Source organism: Elaeis guineensis, chromosome 7, assembly GCF_000442705.2.
Source record: "Elaeis guineensis isolate ETL-2024a chromosome 7, EG11, whole genome shotgun sequence".
Taxonomy (NCBI): Eukaryota; Viridiplantae; Streptophyta; class Magnoliopsida; order Arecales; family Arecaceae; genus Elaeis; species Elaeis guineensis.
The window spans coordinates 78,260,934-78,284,524 of NC_025999.2; the positions used below are offsets into that span (position 1 = coordinate 78,260,934).

The following is a 23,591-nucleotide window of genomic DNA, read 5'->3' on the forward strand; positions in this document are numbered from 1 at the left end:
AAGAAGCAAGCAAGTGCAGCCCAGGCTCAAGACGGCAGAAGTCCATACATGCCCATTTACCGTAATCTCAGCTTAACAGCTGAAGTATAAATAGCATATAATACAGAGCTAATGATTTTTTCAAGTAAAAAAAAAAGAATGAATAAGAACTTTCATCCTAAATTTTCTCTTCGGATCTAACTCTCGGAACCCTCTTCCTCTCCTCTGAATTCTTCCCTTCCTTCTCTATTTCTCTCTCAGATCCACCTGAAATCCCTTTCCTTCACTCACTGTACCTAGATCTGCTCAGATCTGGGAACAATCAGTCAGAAAACCTTACCTCAGAGCTTAAGATATTACACCACATCAGAAATGAAGGGTTTCAAGGATCTGGTCAGAGGTCTGGATCAAATAAGGTTCAGTCATTGTTGTAACAATGTTGGGGGATTTTTGTTACATATGCAAGTATTTGACACGTGATGTATACAACCTATCTTGGAGGTGGAGCATTTGCTTGTAGGCATGAGTGACGCAATGTAGATCAAAATGGTGCTACGAGATTATTTAACGATCTGATTGAAGATTTTTTTTTTTTTCTCTTACTCTATAAATTAATAGATAGATTCTTGATCGGAACGAATATATTTTGCTCTTTCTATAATGGAATTCAAGGACAAAGAAGGTATACGCATAAGATAGGAGCATCTATAGGCGTGGAAAATAGACACCTTTCTTTGATTTGCTCCATTATTGCACGATTTTACTCTCCAAGTAAAATGCTTCAAGTTAGTCAAATGTGGCTGGACACAAAATCAATTGCATTATATAGTAAAAAGGATGAAATTTAGATTCAAGAAGTGACCAGTGTCTTATCGCTATTGGTGACCAATTTTTAACATTGGTATAGTTTATTTGAACAAAATAATATTTCTAAAATACAAACCCTCTGCCATTTGAAGAAAAATATTTTTTTTATTGGGCAAACAGTGGCTTGAGCAATTAGCACTACCATTTTTATTTTTTTAAAATTTTCAACAAACATTAATGACAATCATAACAATCACTATTTTATCTCCAAACAAATTTCATTAAAGATAAAATGGTAAATAACAATTAATCGAATTTTAATGGTAAATGACTGTTTCGGTGGAGGTTCTGAAGATGTCCGTGTCACTCGAGCCCGTGATCAAGTTGTATTTTGGCATACCATCGCCCAATATAAAATGATGATAATTTTCTTTAGCTTAATAATGATGTGATGACAAGTATCACAGAAAAGAACAAACCATCGGCACATTTTGTTAATAGAAGCGAAGCGTCGCGTGAACGCCGGCCCTACCCAAGTGGTAGGAGCCATGGAAGACGGTGGTGGAAGTTTGGATGCCATTATCGGGAGGGCAAGGAGAACTTATGTTTTCTTTTATTATTTTATATGATTTTCATATATTTTTTATTTTAAAAAATATTTTATGGATATTAGGCATAGGAGGCAAATTTTACCATATTCCTTGGTCGTGCCGGCAATCATTTATATCTAAGAAACGATACATATCACCATCAAGACAGCAGCTGCTGGATGCTTGCATGATCCGATCTCCATGAAGAATCGCTGCTTGTAGACGAGACACCATTCCCCCGGTCTCGTGATTAGATTCCTGGATTTAATCCCCAGTAGGCTGCATCCCGTAGCTGAGAGGTCTTCTGGTCCATGATGCTCATTTACTCGTTTCTTTTGGACTTCAGGTTAAAGCTGGAGGTAAGAACCTTTCTCGACTTTCCTCCGCAAAAGAAAAGGGAACCTGTCCTGACCAACTTAAAGGCATAAGAGTACCATATGCTTGATTCACCACGTCTAAACATGTTTGCCACAGTTAAAACATCTACGTAAAACGATAGGAAAGCCAAAAAAAACATAAAAAGAGAGGGGTAAATAATGTTCTACATCAAACAAGAAGTTGAATGCTCTTTTTCTGGTTATCACCATTCCATTCCATACAACTAACTCCTCTAATAAGCTTCAAAGCAACGTTATGAAAACCATTAACAAAAATTCTTTGTGCACCACAGGCGGTGTAAGTAATCTGACATGTAGTGCACTATTTTATCCGATTGATTTATATAGCCATCACTTTTCGATGTATATTTAATATCTGCAGTTCTATTTTTTCATTTGAAATTTTAAATGATAAAAATACTCTTCTTTTTTTAAAAAAATTATAACATCCTGTGGCATATTATAACATCCTGCATCAAATTATGACTTTCTATATGCATGATGTCATAATATGACCTAAAAAATTATGACATCCTGACATACTATAATATCCTACGTCAAATTATGACTTCCTACGTGCAGGATATCATAATATGGCTCAAGATGTTATAAAATAGAAGGGACATTTTTATCCAACCATTTTTCAACGCACATTTAATACTAGCAGTTTCATTTTTTCATTTGTAAATTTCAAATGACAAAAATATCCCTACTCTTTGAAAAAAATTATGACAGCATGTAGTATATTATGATATCCTATGTCAAATTATGACATTCTGCACATCAAATTATGACTTCCTATATATAGAATGTTATAATATAAATATAAGATGGTATAATTTTTTAAAAAAATAAGAATATTTTTGTCATTCAAAATTTCAAATGAAAAAATAAAATTACAGACATTAAATATGTATTGAAAAATGATGGCTATGTGGACCTACGAAATAAGATGATATGCTCCATGATAGATTTTATACACCACTCGTGAAGCACAAAGAATTTCTCAAACCATTAAAATGGGTGGTGTACAAAAAATTTCTCAAACCATTAAAATTGGAAACACTGATCCCATTGCCCACTGTATCATTGAAACACAAAGCAGATCAAAACAATTTTGAATAGCATCAGCAAGAAATTTTGTACACCGTGAGCGATGTAAAAATTCGACATGAAACACATCACTTTACATGATTGATCCACATAAACAACATTTTTTAATGCACATTTAATACCTGCAGTTCTGCTTTTTCATTTAAAAATTTTGAATGATTAAAATATCACTGATTTTTGAAAAAAATATAATATTTTATGTCCATATTATGAAATCCCGAAAGTCATAATTTTAATACTGAATATCATAATATGCCACAGAACATCATAATTTTTTTCAAAAAATAAAAATATTTTCGTCACATAAATTTTTAAACGAAAAAATAAAACTGTAAACATTAAATACGCGTTAAAAAATGATTGGATAAAAATATCCCTCCTATATTATGACATTCCATACGATATTATGACATTCTGAACCATATTATAATATTCTGCATGCAAAAAATCATAATTTGATGCAGATATCATAATATACCACAAGATGTTATAATTTCTTAGACCATATGATGACATCCTATATGCAAAAAATCATAATATACCACAGAATATTATTTTATTTTAAAAAATAAGATATTTTCGTCATACAAAATTTTTAAACGAATAAAATAAAACTACAAACATTAAATGCGTATTAAAAAAGATGACTACGTGGATCAATCACATAAACGTGCATCTATTTATACACTGCTCACGGTGCATAAAGAATTTCCCTTGCATCAGCACAAGCAGACCTGTTCATGGGCCCGAAAAACTAAGCTTGGGTTGGATATTGCCCAAAAATCAATACATTTTAGACCCGGGATTGGCCTGGCCCAACCTTTGGGCCTACCTTCGCGGATCACGCTAAGACTGTGGGAGAATTTTTCAAAAATATTAAAAAATACTTAAAATATTTTTTATAAATACTAATAAATATGAATTATTAAATATTATCAACAATCTATCATCCTATCAAGTTTATATATCAACAACAATTGTTAATCAAATTTACAAATACGTCAAACGTAAACAAATAAAACCAGCAAAATATTTAAAAAGGAAAAAAATCTCAGGCCCAGCTTTCTCCCCCAAGACAAGGCCGACCCATTTATTTGATGACCTTATTTTCCAAGCCCACGAGCAGGTCTAATTACGAGCACAACCAATGTTAATCAAAACCAAATCCAAAAACCCAGTTGAATTTCAAATAAATACAGACAACCAACCATATTATCTTTTACCTGTTATAATCCTCTCTTAAATGAACTGAAGGAATAAAAAAAAATCAAATAGAAAATTGGATTTAGCTGCTACTTTGAGAAATTTTTTTGAGAATATATTTAGCTATTATACATCATACAGCACAAACAATTGACTGAAGAAGCCGAACTGGCCTGATTTGCTTATCTTAAGAATGGACGACCACTAAACAACAACAAAAATCGAGATGAGTTGGAACGAGCAGCTCCAAATGCATTAGAATAAAATCTACAATCACAATGGCGGATAGAAGTATGATGACAAGGAAAACCCAAGGAAAAGAAAGCCACCAATAGTTGCAACCGTGCCTTGTGAGATCTTAGATGCCAGCATGCTCCCTCCAACTACTGCAAGCGATGTACATAAAGCGTGTCCTATTGTTGCTCCCACGGCAACACCAATTGCATTCTTGTGGGTTGCCAGCTGCATGAATCCAAATATAAGTATCTACCACTTCGAACAAAAATTTTGAATTCTTTTTTAACTGCTGAATAATTGAAATCATAGTATCCTGTCAACACTTGTAAACTTAGCTGTAATCAACAGGAACAATGGGAGAGAAGAATTCTACAAAAGTTAATAGACTTGAATTCGCATGAAGGAACAGGAATCGGCATCTATGACATGCCATAGAGGAGCTCTACTGGACCACAACGATAAGCCAAACAGATAAGGTCGCCCCAAGCATCTGTTCCTTTATTGTCAAACAAAATTTACTCACATGACAAACTATTGATTTTTCAGACAAGAGGAAGTTACAAAGACTTGGACACAGGATATAAAATCTTTCAGAAATGTTTTTGTGACACCTAAACTTATCTGACCATGCGGGAGACTATTCCAAGAACAATATCAGTCCTTCCCATCAAAATGGAGAACTCTGGTCATAACAAATTCTGGTTATGAGGACACAACGTTTCCTACCTTAAAATTTTTTCCTAGAAAAGCAGTAAATGAAATTCAGTTTCCCCTCAATACTGATGGAAACCTCTTGAAATAGATGATTAAAAACAGTGGAATTGTATATTGTGTCAATTTTCCACGTGCTTCTGACATAAATTTCCATAATTTCCGTTGATTTTAAGAATTTACCAATTCTTACACTCACACTACAGCAAGCACCCATCCCATGCACCCACTGTTTCTTACTAGCTAAGAATGAGGTTTGCAATTTGGAGGCATTCCCATAAAACAGGTTCCTTCATCATTTCTTGGAAGTCCAAGCCTCAGTTGCTAGAATTGGGAGTGGCTGGTGGTGCAGGAAAGCAGATATTTTAGAATCACTTTTAGCAAGGTAATGCCTGGGAAGTGGGTGCAAATTCAAGATTGCAGGAAGAGCCCGAAGCAGTAGTACTACTCTGGGTAAAATATTTTCAGAACTAAGGAGCACGTGCAGCTCTACATTGCAGCAACATGACCTAATTGTTAAATCTTAGTTGGGCAAAGCTCTAAAGCAATTACAGACACGGTATTGTAAACCCATTAGCACATGAAAAAGGTCTAGTTTCATTTTTTGGGTTCCACAATGTATATTGAAATGCAAATCTTGGAAAGAGTAATAATTTTTGTTTTTAAACTCCTCATTCCACCAAGGATCCAGACGCTCATGACACAACATAGTCTACATTCTACAGTAAAGTGGATGGTTTCAACTGGTTTTGGGTAGTTTCGGTACATTTCCAATGAATTCTAGTTTCAAATAAGGCTGAACAAGCTCATTTAGAACACAATCATCTCAAGCAAAAAATGCAGTTTGTCTGAATAGACCCTTTTTGGGTAGGAGAATCAGACCTAATTGAGTGCTATTATTTTGACTCATTGTTTGGGTCTGGATTACCAGACACCCAAGTGTTTCTTTTTGGACAAAATTACAGCCATGCTTTGAAGCCTATCATTCTCAAAGGATGATGTTTCGCGAAGCAGGGTAGCCTGCTCGGCTTTAGTATAAAAGGATCATATACTGCACATTCCAGCAATGTTAGAATATAAAAAAGTGCCCAATTGTGGAGCATGAATTGGAATGCCATATTCAAAAATCATAATAATAAATAAATGGAATGAGCATGTTTTTATCATTTCACTCTATTATGTTATATGTGAACAAAAATTCATTCAACTAAAGACCTTCATATGCACCAATGACATAATTAACCAACTTTTTCCTACAAGCAAATTTGCACAACAGAGTAATACTTAACAAAAAAAAAAAAAAAGGAAATCCAAATCTTCATAAATGACAAATTAAGAGATATAATATTCAACTTATAGTGGCACAGATTAATATAAAATTCAATTTAGCTTGAAGTACAAAATTTCTTATTTCTCAGAAAAGCTCTCATGTGTGAAAAAGGAAAAAAAAAACAAAGGTTAGGTCTGTCCCCAGTTTACCCTCCTAAGACCCCAGATTGTTGGGACCATAACTGCAGTAATGTCCATTCTCTTTAGAAGTACCAAATTTCTTATTTCTTAGAAAAGATCTCATGTACAACAATCCCTAAACAATGCAGAAACAATATACACAATAAGGACACCAATGGATCAGCTGACCTACATCATTAACGATAACCTAGTTATCACAACGTAGTCTAATATTAAAATTTTTGTTGGTATGATAATCCAAGAGAAAAACCAATCTTGAAGAATGATAAAAACTTACTGCAATAGTCGCTATCTGGCTACGGTCGCCCCACTCAGCTAAGAAGGTCAAAATAAATGACTGCACATGAAAGATAAGATAGTTACATCAAAAACATTGTAGAAAAATGTTGTCATCTATAAACTTGATTAGTGAGGTGTAATACAAAAGAATCATCAACAAAGTTAGACTTGCTAATGTTAATAAAACCGAGATGACTATTTACAAGAGCGATCAGGAAAATTGCAAATATTATAGCTGAAAATATCTAGAACAAACATCTTTTTAGTGGTCAAACAGAGAATAAAACAAACATAAGACAAGACTAAACATCTATTTTATCCCTCAAGAACATCAAGAAAATACCTCCAAGAAAATAGGTGTACAGAATCTTGAAAAGAATCGGCGAAATGTTGTTTTCCCTTGTCCTCCCTCAAGCTTTTCTTCAACCTGCATAAAAATTTGGTGATAGAAATTCATGTATCTGGAAAGGTTTCATGAATTATTCAATAATTGCAATCATCAAGTTTATTTATTACTTGAATATTTCCATAAATTAATAAAAACAGAAGATAGAATCTATATAAACTTCTAGAACATCAGTAAACAATTTCAAAGCATTAGACCCATAAGCAAAAAAAAGATTGCAGTTATTGTATGAATCAACATTTAAGTTCTTTCACCAAAATAATGTTTCTTTATCTTTGCTCCTGTTGAACCTCAAATAAGTTTGTCACATATTTTATTCACAAAGCAACTTCATGAAACAATGTACAATCGGATAAGTACCTGAGATATTCTTTTATTTAAATCATAAGCATTTGGATTCCTTAATTTTTCAAAATACATGACAGGCCATCTAGATTAAGTGTCCACTCCACTAGTTTATGTTTTATGACATCAACATATGGAAACCAGAAAACAAATGTAGCACAGGTTTCTTATATGTGCATCAGGTGGATAAAATGGGCAGTAATGATATAGACAGGGTGCTAAAACATATTTTGGAGCATATGGATCACGAACTCATGCTGTTGACCATCACCTAGAATTCTTAAAACATGTAAAGGACCAAAGTTGTAAGTTAAATTGTTTCATCTTGACATCATAAATTCTTTATTTTTGTGACCGCTAGATGCATAGGTAAAAACCTTCAAAATGTTTAATTTAGTCTAGGCATATAGGTGATGATGGTGGTATAAATTATCAATACAATTTGCTCATCATGTTTCCTGTATAAGATTAGGCTTCAAGTCTTACAAAGTAGATTGTGAATATGTCCATTTATAATGGTAAATCTGAAGGCAGCTGTATAGATAAATAGGCAGACAAAACTTGTCCATTTTGTAACTACATAAACATATATTATGCGTATGTCCACTACAGTGATCAAACAAGAATTTATGATTGATAGATCACTACAAGTTGATGCGGAAAAAATTTCTGATTCATGAAACATAAGATAAATAGCTGAAGGGTGGCAAGAGATCATGTGTTAAGAAAAATACCTCGAAATTCGATCCACAATAAGCCTAGAACGAGGTCCAGGATGACGAACGGAATCCAACGAGCCCTAGAACAGCCCAAACAAAATCCAGACGAAGGAGATACGTGCAAAGATAGGCCAGCAGGGGGCCAGGCCCACGAGCGCAGCCCGCCCGCAGGGCGTGACCCGGCGCGCAGGCTCGCCCGCAGTGTGCGGCCCGACCAAGCCGGCCTAGGCCCAAGCGGCAGCATGCGGGCATGCAGCCCAAGCCAAGGCGACGCACGCGCACAGCCCAGGCGCACAGTCCACCGGGTGCTCACGCGGTCCACGCACGCGCAGGCGAACGCACAGCAAGAGGGGATGATGTGGCGCATGTTGGGAGGTCCGGTGCACAGTCGGTTCACAGAGGCGCTATTCAGCCGCAGTCTACGCACGATCCACAGACCTGTTTTGCACGATCCGATGGCTCTTGAGTGAGCCGATCGTGATCGAACGGCCCAGATTATTTTCGAATTTGATCAAGAGATGGGAAGCATTGTAGTGCGCGATCAGACAGCCACAATGAGCCGATCACGATCGAATGGTCTGGATGAAATCTGGAGTTTGATTTGGACTCGGTCTCCTAGTGAAACACTATTTTAGGATTTTTGGAGGCTATATAACTCCGATTGACGAATCGTTTGTTGCGTCGAATAGCTGATGACGTTCTGATCGGTGCAGAGAAACTTCTTGAGAATTTCAGAGAGCTTTTATAAGGATTTTGAAGCTTCTTGTTGAGAGACTCTTGTATAAAGATTGAATGGTGAGTTTCTCTTGTATTCTTTGATTTTTTTCTCTTATAGTAAAACTTGCACGCCCTATGGAGGTAAGCTTGAGGCCGATCCACATATTTTTATTATATTTATTTGTTGTTCTTTCTTCTTTTTCTCGTGTGGTATCAACATCCGCTTCCTGAACATTGTTGTAATCTTGGGCAGATGATCTGGGTTCCACAAATTGAAGGATCTACCCCAACAAACGGTATCAGAGCCTAATTACCATGACAAGTGATATCAGGCGGTCCAGACAGAGATGGTGTTGATCGAGATAGAAGATGAAGAAGACAAGCACAATCAAGATGGAGATCAACCAGTTTGACAGGAAGAGCAATTTCTCCTTATGGCAAACGAGAGTGAAGAATGTGCTCATCCAACATAGATTGATCGACGTTCTCCTGAATGAGAAGAAACCAGCCACCACAGAGGAGATGACCTGAGAGTGGCTACAGATGCAGACGGTGAGTACCATCCGCATGTACCTGATGGATGAAGTGGTGATCCATGTACTTGACGAGACTTCTCCGATGGTGCTATGGTCGAAGCTCAAAGAGTTGTACATGGCAAAGTCCCTCACCAACACTCTTTCTTTGAAAATAGTTCTACCAACTGCGGATGGACAAGGGACAGAGCATGCAGGAACATCTCCGCCACTTCCAAAAGATTCTCACCAATCTTCTCAGTGTAGGTGAGAAGATTGAGGAGAAGACTAAGATGTTGATCTTGCTAGCGTCGGTTCTCCCTTCGTATAAATCCTTGATGACTATTCTTCTAGTGAGGAATAGCACCATCAAAATGAACGAGGTCATCACGGTGATTCTCCAAAACAAAATTCTCAAACGAAAAAACAAACTTTGAGCTCAGATGGCGGCAGCTCAGCTTTGATGGTTTCTGGAGGAGCAGGTGGCACTAGACGGAACGGCAGAGGATCGTGAGGAGGACGGTCCAGATCCAAGATGAGGGATCCTAGCAAGATCAGGTGCTACCATGTGGTGAGTTGGATATCGTGTCAGAGATTGCCCACAACTCAGAAATCGAACAGGACTACTGCAGCGACGGCCAATAATGAGTCAGAAGATGATGTTCTGTTGATATCTGATGAGATATCTACTTCTTTCCATCAGTAGATTTTAGATTCTGCATGCACCTATCATGTATATTGTAGAGAGAAGCTGTTTGACTCTCTGAAGAGTAGTAAAGGTATTGTTCATCTGCTAGATGGATCGAGGTATGTGATTAGGGAATCGGGACGGTCAGTTGGAGGACACATGGTGCAGTAAGAAATTGGACAAGATCCGATACATATTCAATTTTAGACGAAATCTTATCTCACTAAACAAACTGAATTCAAACGACTACAGATGATAGTTGGTGATGGAATCCTAAAGATCATGCACAGCGATAGGATGATATTGAAGGGAAAGAAGATCAGAGGAAGATATTATTACCTGATGGAGAGCTCAATGCGAGGTGAAGCTTCAGGAGCCAGGGGGAGCCCAGTGCGAGATGGAGCTCCAGGTGGAGGTGGATCGGACACGAAATGGAAGACTAGGAAGGACGAGAACGACATCGCAAAGTAAAGTTCCTATTACCGTAGGAGACTTCCCCGAGCAGGTCTTTGATCAGAGTGAACACAGCCAACAATGGAAGTGAGATCGAACAATCTGGCTCAACTCCCACATTTGCCCATCCATGAGACAACAGGTGTGCTCCAAGACATGGGGACGAGACGGATCACAAGTTCTCAAAGACAGATGAAGGCCGAACATCAAGTCGAGATAGAGATTGTTGAGAAAAATACCTCTAGATTCAGTCCATAATAAGCCTATAATGAAATTCAAGACGACGAACGGAATCCAACGAACCCAAAAACAGCCCAAACAAAATCCAGACGGAGGAGATACGTGCGACGATGCAGGCTAGCAAGGGGCCCAGGCCTGCGGGCGCGGCCCAGTGCGCAGGCCCACCCACAGCACGCAGCCCGGCTAAGCACAGCCCAGCATGCGAGCGTGCGGCCCAGGCCCAAGCGGTGGTGCACGGCCTAGGCCCAGGCGACGCACGGGCGTGGCCCAAGCACACGCGGTCCATCGGGTGCTTGCACGGTCCACATGCACGTGGGCGAATGCGCAGCGAGAAGGGATAATGTGGTACATGTTGGCAAGTCTGATGCACAGCCAGTTCACAGAGGCGCTGTTCAGCCACGATCTACGCATGGTCTACAAACCTATTTTGCACGATCCGATGACTCTGGAGTGAGCCGATCGCAATCGGACTGTCCAAATCGTTCCCAAGTTTGATCAAGAGATGGGAAGCATTGTAGCACGTGATCGGACGGCTATTATTTGAGCCGATCATGATCGAACGATCTAGATGGAATCTGAGGTTTGATTTGAACTCAATCTCCTAGTGAAATACTATTTTAAGATTTTTGGAGGCTATATAACTCCAATTGACGAACCGTTTGTTGCATTGGATAGCTGGTGACGTCCTGATCGTGCAGAGAGGCTTTTTGAGAGATTTCAGAAAGCTTTTGAAAGGATTTTAGGGCTTCTTATTAAGAAACTCTTGTACAAAGATTAAGTGGTGAGTTTCTCCTATATTCTTTGATTTTGTTTCTCTCATAGTGAAGCTTGCATGTCTCGTGGAGGTAGATTTGAGGCCAATCCATGTATTTTTATTGTATTTGCTTGTTGTTCTTTTTTCTTCTTTTTCTCGTGTGGTATCAACATCCGCTTTCCGGACATTGTTGTGATCTTAGACGGGTGATCCGTGTTCCACAAATTGAGGGATCTACCCCAACATCATGTTGGATTGGATAAGCGGCAGGTCAAATACAAGTCGGGCTGGATACCTATCAACCTGAACCCAACATGTTTATTAAATGGGCAAATCCTGACTTTTTTTATTCAACAGGTAACCCAACCAGACTTGCTCAATAAACAACATGGATCAGGTTAAATGGGTTTTAAATAGTTAAAATAGGTTAACAAGTCTTAAACAAATCAGAATTCTAAACCTGAAACCAAACTCATTTAATAAGAGTTGAGTCAGGTTCGCCTGTTTTACAATATAAACTCCTTTTTGCCAAACCTAAACCCTTATATCTCGAACCACTTGCAGGTCGAGTTGGCAAGTCAGGTCATAAATTGCCACCCCCATTAGCTGCAGCTGTTCATGAACATGCAACTAGCATGCTTGAGATAAGAATTAGAAAAACAAAAATTCTTGATAGTAGTGTAATGACAGCGACAAACATTGTCACTCAATTCTGACAAGCTGTGGTATTGTTTGCCCTGCTAAGGCATGATGACATTTAACATGCGATCATACAACAGCATGTCCGTAAACCAAACACCTTTCAGATCCTCTATTCTCATTTGTAGATCTTTACTTGCACTCAAAGATGAGTTCCCTAAAAAGACTAAGCTAAAGCAATAGGACAAGAAGCCAAAAAGAAGGAACAAGAAAAGAGTCAGATCTTCTGTAATTGGTTATTGGAGACAATGTATTCAAACTTCAAACTGAGTTATAATGTGAAAAGGGCAAAGCAACACAAAAGAAGCATAAATAAGGAACAAATGAGCAACCAATTGTTTTTGTTCGAATGGTCAAGAATCTTTTGTCAGACTAAAACATGAACTAAATGAAGAACAAATGAAACAGCTAAAGAAACTGCCCAGAAAAAGCATAAAAGAAGAACTTTTCTTCTTTATTTATCAAAAGAAGTTACTAAAGGTGATTTTTCTTTAACCCCCAAAAATATTTTTTTTGTTAGATACATGGCTTCCTTTTATTAGGTTCAAATATTAATTTCTATTGGAATCTATTTCCTGCCGACAGTGGAAGTGGAAGAAGTATGAAATCCATTACAGGATTCGCTATCAGACATCTTAATTTGGAATCAACCTTGTTCACTATGATTATGGAGCAGCTAAGGTCAACCAAAAGGGCTACTGTGGATCTTAATATTTTGAGTTTAAACATGTGGAGTCAGATTTTGTAAGGTTATTTTCAGATTGGCTTTTCACATATTGTAAGGCTTCTATTCAGATGCAACGGACACTAAATGAACTAAGAGTTGGCGTGCCCAATAGAAAAAAGCTTACCTTCCTTTTACACATCCTAATCAGACTCAAAGTGAAAAGTTATTAAGTTGTTCGTCAAAACAAAAGTATGGGAATTAGTTGCTGTTTGTTTTCCCAACTTAGGAGCCCTATAAGAATAGAAAAGGTGGCCAGCAGGAGGGAATCAGTGAGTGATTTTTCTGAGAATTATTTCCTATTTGGAGAGTCCTAGTTAGGGTGCAGAAGAAGACTAGTTATTCTATGATAAGGCCTTTGTGGCGGGATGATGGTGGTAAATGTTGGTCTTGCTCTTGTATGTGAGTTATTATGAGTGAAAGGCCTAAGGCCCTTTTTCCCCTGCATCTCTTCTATCTTTATTCCTCTACTCTCTTTATTCTCTTTTATCTTCTCTCTGCATCTTCTTCTCTTATTCCCCCAATAATTAGTTTTTCTTTGATCCTCTTTCTATCTTCACTCCTCTCCAAATTCACATCAAGCTGCAACGCAAGGTCTGGAATATCAAGCAGAGTATTTCTATTTTGACAAGCCTAAACCAGATCTGGAAGAATGGTTTTTTTTTGCTTGTATACCCTTATAAATACCAAAAACTACATACAATTTTACTAGTATACCCTTATAAATTATTTCTTGTTGCACATCTTCCCTTATGGAGTTAAAGGTATACATGTTAAAAAAAAAAAATTATAAGGGTATACATATACAAAGAAATAATTTATAAGGGCATGCATTCAAATAGTAGGTTTGCATGGTATACATGCAAGTTTGGACATTTACAACGGTGTACATGCAAAAAGTAATAATTATAAGGGTATGCATCCAAATAGTAAATTTGTGAGGGTATGATTGTTCCCATCTATATGCATGTAATGTCAGATATCTATAAACATATATATGCAAAGAATCCTTTTATTTATTATGTGATTGGTGTATGATTGTTCCCATCTAACCCATTTTCCATGTCAAATTATATTTGTCCATTTACTTATAAGATGTAATATGCCATTTAGAGAACCATAATATGTCAGCGTGCCTCATGGAATAAACTATGCATATAAAAATCATGAAGAACCCATACTATCAGGAAATATGCATGTTTTTAGTAACAATCCAGTACAAAATATGTTTCCAAGTATTATGGAAAAACTTTAAAAAGAAAACACTATAAAGCATTTGCATCATTTTTTACCAGGGCATTAGATTTCATATAAGTTAAGAACAAGCCAATTATACATTCAAAGGGAAAAAAGGGTTAACAGAGAAGAGTATATATTAACATCTAGCATATATACATTTGATAAGAAGCACAAATGACATACTTCTTCCATTTCCTTTTTCTGTGATGCTTTTGAATCTGATCTCCAAGCAATATATAGCAAACGTAACCCAAAGAATGCATAAAGCACTACATGAGAACAAGGAAAAAGAAAAATAAGACAGGAAAAATAACTAAGGTGCTTGAGACTATGCAAAACCCCATAAAACAGAAAAGATCATCAAGCAATATTTTTAATGGGATCGTGCTTGTAACAGAATGAATAATGTGCTTCCTCAGCTATTCAAGATATATGACCATCCAAATTTTATATAGCCACAAGTAAGAAACGAGATGTATAAATGCTCAACAAGAAGTATTTTTCTTAGAAATAGATCTGCATACTTCAGGGTTACTACAAAGCAAGGAAAACCTAATATCAGAATGTGTCCAGGACATGCTGAAACCCTGCATCCCTCCATATATATGCATGTGTCTGTTTATGCACATACATATGCACATATGTAAGTACATAAATATGCATTATATATTTGTGCTGTGTCCCTATTCCAGGATTTGCTGTCTATAATGCTTGGAATATCTGGACATTTAAACCTGTGCCAAGTGTTCAAGTAACACTGATGGGAAGGAACCGCATGGTATGGTCTCTATCATTGACATTTTGAAGAACAAATGGAGGAGGATGAACCATGATGGATAGTATACGGATGACATGTGCAAGATTGACAAAACAAAAGCAAGTCAATAGGGTCAAATTTTTTTGGGTCACTATTATTACCTGTATCCTCTCCCACTCACATGTACTTACATAATTTTTATGTATAAGAAGCAGTTACCTGTAGATAAATCCAGTTATTCAAAATGAGTACCATTACTAGAAGTTTTCCTTTATATATATATATGTATAGTAGTGTGGGGGGCAAATGTTATAGGGTGGAAATTAGGGCCATGCAGTCATTTCTTCTAGTGAAGAGATTCCAGTAAAAGGCAGATCATGTGCCATTAAGAGAAAAAGGAGGAAAGGTCAACAAATATATGACATACAAGCATACACGAGCTAAGATCCTCACTTATTGAATGAACGCTGCTTTGCATCTCTTTGGATAGAGTTCAGCTGCTAACTAGGCTACCACCATAGATTTAAGTTTCAACTGGGAATCCACAATTGAAACAGCCTTGATCCAAAGCAATCCAAAACCGATGGTCAAGTTAGAATGTCTCGCCAAAATTGACAAATTTATTGTATATGGAAGGAAAATTATACTAAATTCCATGGTTCGCCGTACCGGGCCGAACCGCCCGGTACGGGGCGTATCGAGCCGGACCGGTCCCTTACCGGTCCGGTTCAGGCCTGTTTTTCGGAAAAGGACCCCGAACCGCACCGAACCGCCCAGTTCGGTGCGGTTCGGACCCATACCGCCCGAAATCGGGCGGTACGGCTCGGTTCTGGACCGGTTCGGGGTGAACCGAACCGTACCGCCCAGGAAAAGGGGGAGGGAGGAAGGTGGGGGCCTTTTCACATGGTTGGGGGGAGAGAAATGGGCATGGCCCACTTCATATGGGGGGAGGGCTTGGTGCTTTAATAAGCACCAGGCCTTCGGTGTTCTTTGAGAGTTCTCAGAGAACACCCATGGCCGGAGCAACTTAATCGTTGAGACCTCCAAAAAATTAAAAAAGAAGGCAAAATTTCGTGAAATTGGAGTGATTTGAGAAGAGGCTGATCTTTGACCGGAGGTAAGATAATCTGTTATCTTGTTAGTAAATATTTTTTTTTATTTTTGTTGTTAGAAATAGGATAAAAATGAGGTAAAATAAAAATAGGAGAAAATCATGCCAAAATCTTATGATTTTGGTATGATTTAATTATATGTGATAGATCTTTGGAAGATCTACACGATGACATCAAAATTGTTAATTTTCATTAATTATATATTTTTTAAATATTTTAAATATTTATTTATTTAAAAATAAAAAATATATAAATTTTAGGAAAAAAAATTAGAGTTTGGAAATCATGTTTAGAATGATTCAAGCTACTTAAATCTAATTTCAAATTTTTTTTCAAATGTTTGAAATTAAAAAATTATTTTTTTAATTATTTAAATTAAAAAAATTTAATTATAAAATAAAAAATATATAAAAATAATATTATATTTTAGTTAATTTAAAAATATTATTTGAAGCATATAACATATTTATTTTGAATTTATAAATTTTAAAATAATTATTATAATTATTTAAAAATTATATATAATTATTTTAATTATCATTAAACTATCGTGTTTTGTTATACTTGCATATATTTTAATTATATATATACTGCGGACGATCTTGCATGTGAAGTAGGGTCCATGGATGTATCTGAATCATCCTCGCATTATGGATCCTATTATCCACAGCCACCTTATGATCCATATGCATATGGTGCATCCGAGGCATCATCTTTTAGTGGTTACTACCCTATGCAGCGTGGAGCATCTTACGGATCAGATTTTACTACTGGCATATTTGGATGGACTCCTCCACAACCATACCATCATCTCGAGGATACTTCTCAGAGTCAGAATTTTAGCGAGAGGTCTGAGATGTCTTACAATCCAGAGAGGATGCCTTATGGGATGATGAATATTCGAGAGTACGGTGCAGTTTGGCTAGAGGTTGGACTGATATCCCTTCAGACTATGTTGATGATCCAGACATCTACGAGCATCACAGACACTCGACAAAAAATTAAATGCAGAGTACATCTTAAGATTCGTATATCAGTTATTGCGCTTTGTACTTAAATATTTAGATACATTTTAATGCGTATTTTATATATTTTTTCTTTAGTTTTAAGATGATATAGTTGAAATATAATGTAAATAAATATATGTTTGAAATTTTGGATTAAGAGTCTTTGTACCGCAATCTAACTCCAAATTGAACCCAAATATGTCAATAATATGCAATATAATGCCATATTGAGGTTGTATTTATCAATTATTAACTTCAAAAATTTAAAAAAAAAAAAAAAATCAAAAAAAATATTGTGTATCGGTACCGGACCGGTACGCCTAGGCGTACCATGTGCCGGTATGGTACGGTACCATACCGTACCGATCCGGCACCGGCACGCCGTCCGATACCGGTACAGCGAACCTTACTAAATTCTTTCCCATTTCTTCACTTATTTGAATGTTGGTTAATAATTACTCAGTATCAAGATTTGCAGACTTTAAAAGATATGAAATACTGCATTATGAGAAACTGAAATGAAAAATAAATGCTTTTTGACATAAGATCGGCTATTTTAGAGGTAAATCTCATTGATGTTTGAAGTGCCATGAATTAGTTTAAGATCAAAGAATAAAATAATATATTGCTATCCAAAATCATGTGAAACTTTTTTTTTATCATTTTTTCAAAAAGTTACAACTTTTTGTTACTTAGATATTAAGCCACCAAAATGATAAATGTAGAAATTTTTAACCATAAAACATACTCTGAAATGACATTTAATATTCATATTATCAACTATTTTTCATTTTTATCAATCTTAACACGAGCATTGAAACTTGAAATCTGAATCCTAGGCCTTTTTAGCACAACTGAAATGAACTGCAGGTTCTCAGACCTTGGAATGCATGTCTTCTTATTAGAAATGGCCTACTCCCACCTTTCATCGACAACAGGAATGAGAGAGAAGGGGGGCAGTTGCCTATAACTATATAGGCCATGCGCCAGTAATAATCAAAAATTCTATTTTTTAACAATTTTGAAAAGATATAGGATGAGATCATTCTAGAAAGGAAAAGACAAGGGTTGATGTGGCATTTGTTAGATTAAATAATGATTGGAAATTGCACTATGTCTCAGTTTTATAATAATATTCAGCATATTCTTTTTTCCCTGTTAATGGATTGTGAGTTCTCTGAATTTTATGTCACTTAAGGGTTTTCTCTTGGTCATGGAATCAAACTCCTCACTCCTCGTCTTGAATCTGAATATAATTTGATACTTTGCAAAAATTAAATTGCATTACTTATTGGTTCGAATATTGGGAGAATAAGTATACATGTTTCAAAAAATTGTTTTCCCATACTAGCAGCATATATCCACATGCCAAGATGACTATATTGGTTTGTCAGTTTCAATGTGCCCAAGATGATTCAGTTTTGAAGCTTGCTGGAATGCAAAGTTGTGGGCATGACATACCATAGCCTGCAACATTTTGGCACTCCAAAATGGAGCATCATGCTTGCATTAGCCTGAAGCAGCAGCACTTGGCATAAAATTTGGAATTTCTTCTTAAAGGATATAATAAGTCACTCTTTTGCAAGCATTCAAGGGTCAAGTCTAAACACTTAGAAATGCAAATTGATCGCAAGTGTCTAAAAATTTAGGTTAACTATTTATTCATTGTTGTAATCTACTACAGCATGAAATTAAATTTTCACAATATACAGGACTGACCAATCTGTCAATATTTCAACATTTGTACAACATCCATATGCATGCAAACATGAATATGCTCTCTCAAGACTCAAGAGAGAGGAAAAATAAAGGTTAAATAAATTAATTGCCATAAAACTCATAAGCCTTCAGCTTGGAAACAATAAAATTAGAATGAGAAATTATTCAGCCTCAACAAAGATAGTTTAAAGTACAGCTTGATGAACTGGTATGCAATATATCACCTGTAGCTGCACTATTTGTGTGCTTTCTTGATATCAAGTTGGGAACGATTCTACCCAGCCCCGTTGATAGCACCTAAAAATAAATGTTAAGGAAAAACATGTGAAACAAATGGCACGCAGAAGTCAGAAATGTTAATAAGACCAATGATACTTGGCGGAGCACTATTCAAAAACCATGGAGCAAAGAACTTTTGATTAAAAAATAAAAGTAAAAATGAAAAGGTGGAGCTGTAACATATGGAACATACTGTCATCACAATAAGGGCAGTAAGTGCACCGGACAGAACAATTGTTTTCGGATGGCGCATTGCCATGAGAGCAGCAATTATGAATGTCTCATCTCCAATCTAAAAGCATGCATTAAAAACACCCTATAAAACGACTAGCAATAAGATTCATATATCAATTCCAAGCATTGAAAGACTGGTTGAAAGATCAAAATGTCAGTACCCACCTCACTGACAATGATCATAGACAAGCTGGCAAAGAAGGCATCAAGAAGCCCCAATCCTGTTTCCTCCAATGAAATAACACCTTCCTCACTCGTGACATCCTTCCTAAATGAGTGCAGAAACATCTGCCACATAAATTACAACAAACAATTTTAATATAGGAAATAAGCAATAATTCTCGCAAATTTTCAAGAATGACCGCAGAATAGAACGAAGGAAAAGTCTCCTCACTTTTGTCCGGCGATCCAAGGACCTGATCGTGTCGGTTGACGTGTTCTCACCCCCCTTCTCCATCTCCAATCCCTAATAATGTAAAAGAAATTAATGAAATCCATAGCTCATCGATTTAGAAAGCCCATTAAAAGAGAATAACAAGAAGATAGAAGACTACATGAGCCAAAACAAAGAATCCAGAGGCAGAGATGGAGACAAGGAGGAGGAGGAGAGCAAGCCGAGGCATTCTACATCTAGAACTCACGATAAGCTGATCCATGGCTCTGGCCCTCAAACTAGGGCTGCAGATCCAAACCAAAACCGAAGGAAAAGAAATCCAAATCTACGAGAACTAGATAAAAATAATGAATCTTTTCGCTCGAAATCGGGGCAAAATCAGGAATCGAAGCCCAGGGAACGCGATCAGATCTGGCGGGAGGTCCAAAGAGGGGAAGAGAGGCGGGGGTTTCTCGAGATGCGATGGCTATTCTCTGGGAGTTCCGAGGATGGGAGGAGCGAGCGGTGCTGTTCGACTCCTCCCCCGGTTTGGCGCCGGGTTCCATTCCCTCTTCTTTTAGGCGCGTGGGGTGGCGGTGGGCGCCCGGTCGGGTGTTGACGCCAGAGCCCTCGGAGACATGGTTCCCCGAGAATCTCCCCGCACTAGTATAAACCGGTTTTTTCGTGCGAGTGGTAGGTGGCTTGGACCTTGGAGGTTAATTTGGAGACCAAATGACAAAAGTAGTCACTAGAGGTTTCGAAGCACGGTGGTTTCCAGCAGTCGGGAGATTTGGGGGAGACAAGCATTGCCATGCCGTCCACTAGAGTTTTATGCTGCCAAATTTTCTCCAAAGTTGACCAACTTTTTTTATTATTGGAGCCAATTCATTAGGATCCATGTCCGAATCGCACGAGGAAAGGGCGTATGGCTGGGATCTTATAAATTCTAAATAATATGGTTTTTTTAAAAAAAAATATATCTGCTGCCATTTATACGGAAGCTTTGCATGTTGCAAATTTTTGAATGAGAGTATTGTTTGATGAGGATTTTTTTATAGATTTATCTATATTTGCTTAGGGTCGTAAGAAGAATGATGGTCTGGCTCCAAAAAAATTTAGAGAAGATAGATTGAAATAAAATATTTCAAATTATCTTATTTTTAAATTTATATTTTCTTAATTTGAAAAAATGCGAAAGAGGATGGATGAAGCAATGCATAAGATGCATCTTATATTGATAAAATTATTTTTATTAATTTTTGATAATATTTTAATATTTTTTTATTTTCTATTTATATTATCTATTTTTTGGTTAACTATTTATATAAAATTAATTATTTAATTGAATTAAATTATAAATTAATTAGTTATTTATATAATTATATACATATATAATTAATTTATTAAATTAATTATTAAATTAAATTAAATATTTATATAATTTTTATATAATTATAAATTTTAAATATTATCAATTTATATGTTTTCATACTTATTTAGTATAAATAAGTATTATAAATTGATAATATTAAATTTTTTTTAATCAAATAGTAGTTTCGTAAAAAAATCATATAAATGTGATCCATCTTTTCTTTTATTTTTTTTATGCCAAATATAGAAGAGAATAATACCTATATATTTCACGTTTCACCAAATATATCAGAGGATAGATAGAAATCCCTCCATTCTCTTCCTCATCCATCCTTCATCCTTAATTTATCTTTCCTTAAATCTACCCTTCGTACCAAATAAAAAGTTCATGCATGTTATATGGCTTAGTTTTTGAACGATAAGTATACGATGAATAATATTTGCTAATAATGAATAACATTTGAAAGCAATGTATGAGAAAAATTTTAAAAATTTCATGATGCAAATTTATGAGCTTGTGTAAGACAAAGATGAGTAAGATTATTAAAATTGAGCTTTTTAAACACTTGCTTCCAAAGAGGGGAAGGGAGGTGGGGGGGGGATTTCTCGAGATGCGATGGCTATTCTCTCGGAAGACCGAGGATGGGAGGAGCGAGCGGTGTGTTCGACTCCTCCCCGGATTTGGCACCGGGTTCCATTCCCTCTTCTTTTAGGCGCGTGGGGTGGCGATGGGCGCCCGATCAGGTGTTGACACCAGAGCCGTCGGAGACATAGTTCCCCGAGAATCTCCCCGCACTAGTATAAACCCAGTTTTTTCGTGCGAGTGGTAGGTGGCTTGGACTTTGAAGGTTAATTTGGAGACCAAATGATAAAAGTAGTCACTAGAGGTTTCAAAGCACGATGGTTTCCAACAGCTCGGCGAGAATTTGGGGGAGACAAGCATTGCCATGCCGTCCACTAGAGTTTTATGCTGCCAAATGTCACTAAAGTTTCTCCAAAGTTGACCAACTTTTTTTATTATTGGAGCCAATTCATCAGGATCCATGTCCGAATCGGACGAGGGAAGGGCATGTATGGCCGAGATCTTCTAAATTCTAAATAAGTGCATTTTTTTTCAAAAAAAAAAAAAATCTAGTGCCGCTTATACCGAAGCTTTGCATGTGGCAAGTTTTTGAGTGAGAGTATTGTTTGAAGAGGATTTTTTTATAGATTTACCTATATTTGCTTAGGGCGTAAGAAGAATGATGGTGTGGCTCCAAAAAAAATTTAGAGAAGATAGATTGAAACAAAATATTTCGAATTTATCTTGATTCTTAAATTTACATCTTCTTAATTTGAAAAGATGCAAGAGAGGATGGATGAAGCAATGCATAAGATGCATCTTATATTGATAAAATTATTTTTATTAATTTTTGATAATATTTTAATATTTTTTTTATTTTCTATTTATATTATCTATTTTTTGGTTAACTATTTATATAAAATTAATTATTTAATTGAATTAAATTATAAATTAATTAATTATTTATATAATTATATATAAATAAATAAATTCATATATAATTAATTTATTAAATTAATTATTAAATTAAATTAAATATTTATATAATTTTTATATAATTATAAATTTTAAATATTATCAATTTATATATTTTCATACTTATTTAGTATAAATAAGTATTATAAATTGATAATAATAATTTTTTTTAATCAAATAGTAGTTTAGTAAAAATATCATATAAATTGATCCATCTTTTCTTTTATTTTTTTATGCAAATATAGAAGAGAATAATGCCTATATATTTCACATTTCACCAAATATACCAGAGGATAGATAGAAATCCCTCCATTCTCTCCTTCATCCGTCTTCATCCTTAATTTATTTTTCTTAAATCCATCCTTCGTACCAAATAAAAAGTTCATGCATGTTATATGGCTTAGTTTTTGAACGATAAGTGTACGATGAATAATATTTGCTAATGATGAATAACATTTGAAAGCAATGTAAGAAAAAATTTTAAAAATTTCATGATGCAAATTTATGAGCTTGTGTAAGACAAAGATGAGTAAGATTATTAAATTGAGTTTTTTAAACACTTGCTTCCAATATTAGATATCATTGCAATGTTAATGATTGACTAATTTATCCATGCCATATTGTTTAAAGTTGTTGCAAGCTCTCGATAGTCTACTGGGGCTCAAAACATTGCGTTACTTGTACAATTTTGACTATTTAGTATATGATGACCTATTGGACCCTAAGTGATGCTTTGCTAAATTTAAATCCAAACTTCCCCATTAGACGAATAAAGCAACAAGGGAAAATGAAATATGGAATAATGAGTTGAATGATTGAGATAGAATACAAGATGATGAAGAAAGGGAAAACAATGGAAGAAAAAGATGATGAAATCTTCTTTAATTAAATTATGCTTTACAATAATATGTATGTCAATATATATATAGTCTAATTTGAA

The 23,591-nt window shown here is 35.9% G+C and overlaps 1 protein-coding gene across 2 annotated transcripts; it reads right to left on the minus strand.

Annotated features, from left to right (window-relative positions):
- Positions 1-4,123: 4,123 nt before the first annotated feature.
- On the minus strand, positions 4,124-20,423 carry LOC105034763 (GDT1-like protein 4). Of its 2 annotated transcripts, none has more exons than XM_010910031.4 (9): positions 19,925-20,423; positions 19,765-19,836; positions 19,536-19,658; positions 19,330-19,428; positions 19,082-19,154; positions 14,446-14,480; positions 7,110-7,193; positions 6,765-6,824; positions 4,124-4,531 (listed from the first exon to the last, which is right to left on the minus strand). In XM_010910031.4, exons 1-9 carry the CDS (start codon positions 20,024-20,026, stop codon positions 4,343-4,345), a joined length of 837 nt encoding a protein of 278 aa, XP_010908333.1. In that variant the 5' UTR covers positions 20,027-20,423; the 3' UTR covers positions 4,124-4,342. The 2 variants fall into 2 exon arrangements, with proteins under 2 accessions (XP_010908333.1, XP_010908332.1); XM_010910030.4 differs by having other exon boundaries at positions 14,446-14,531; positions 19,925-20,415.
- Between the last annotated feature and the right edge of the window lie 3,168 nt (positions 20,424-23,591).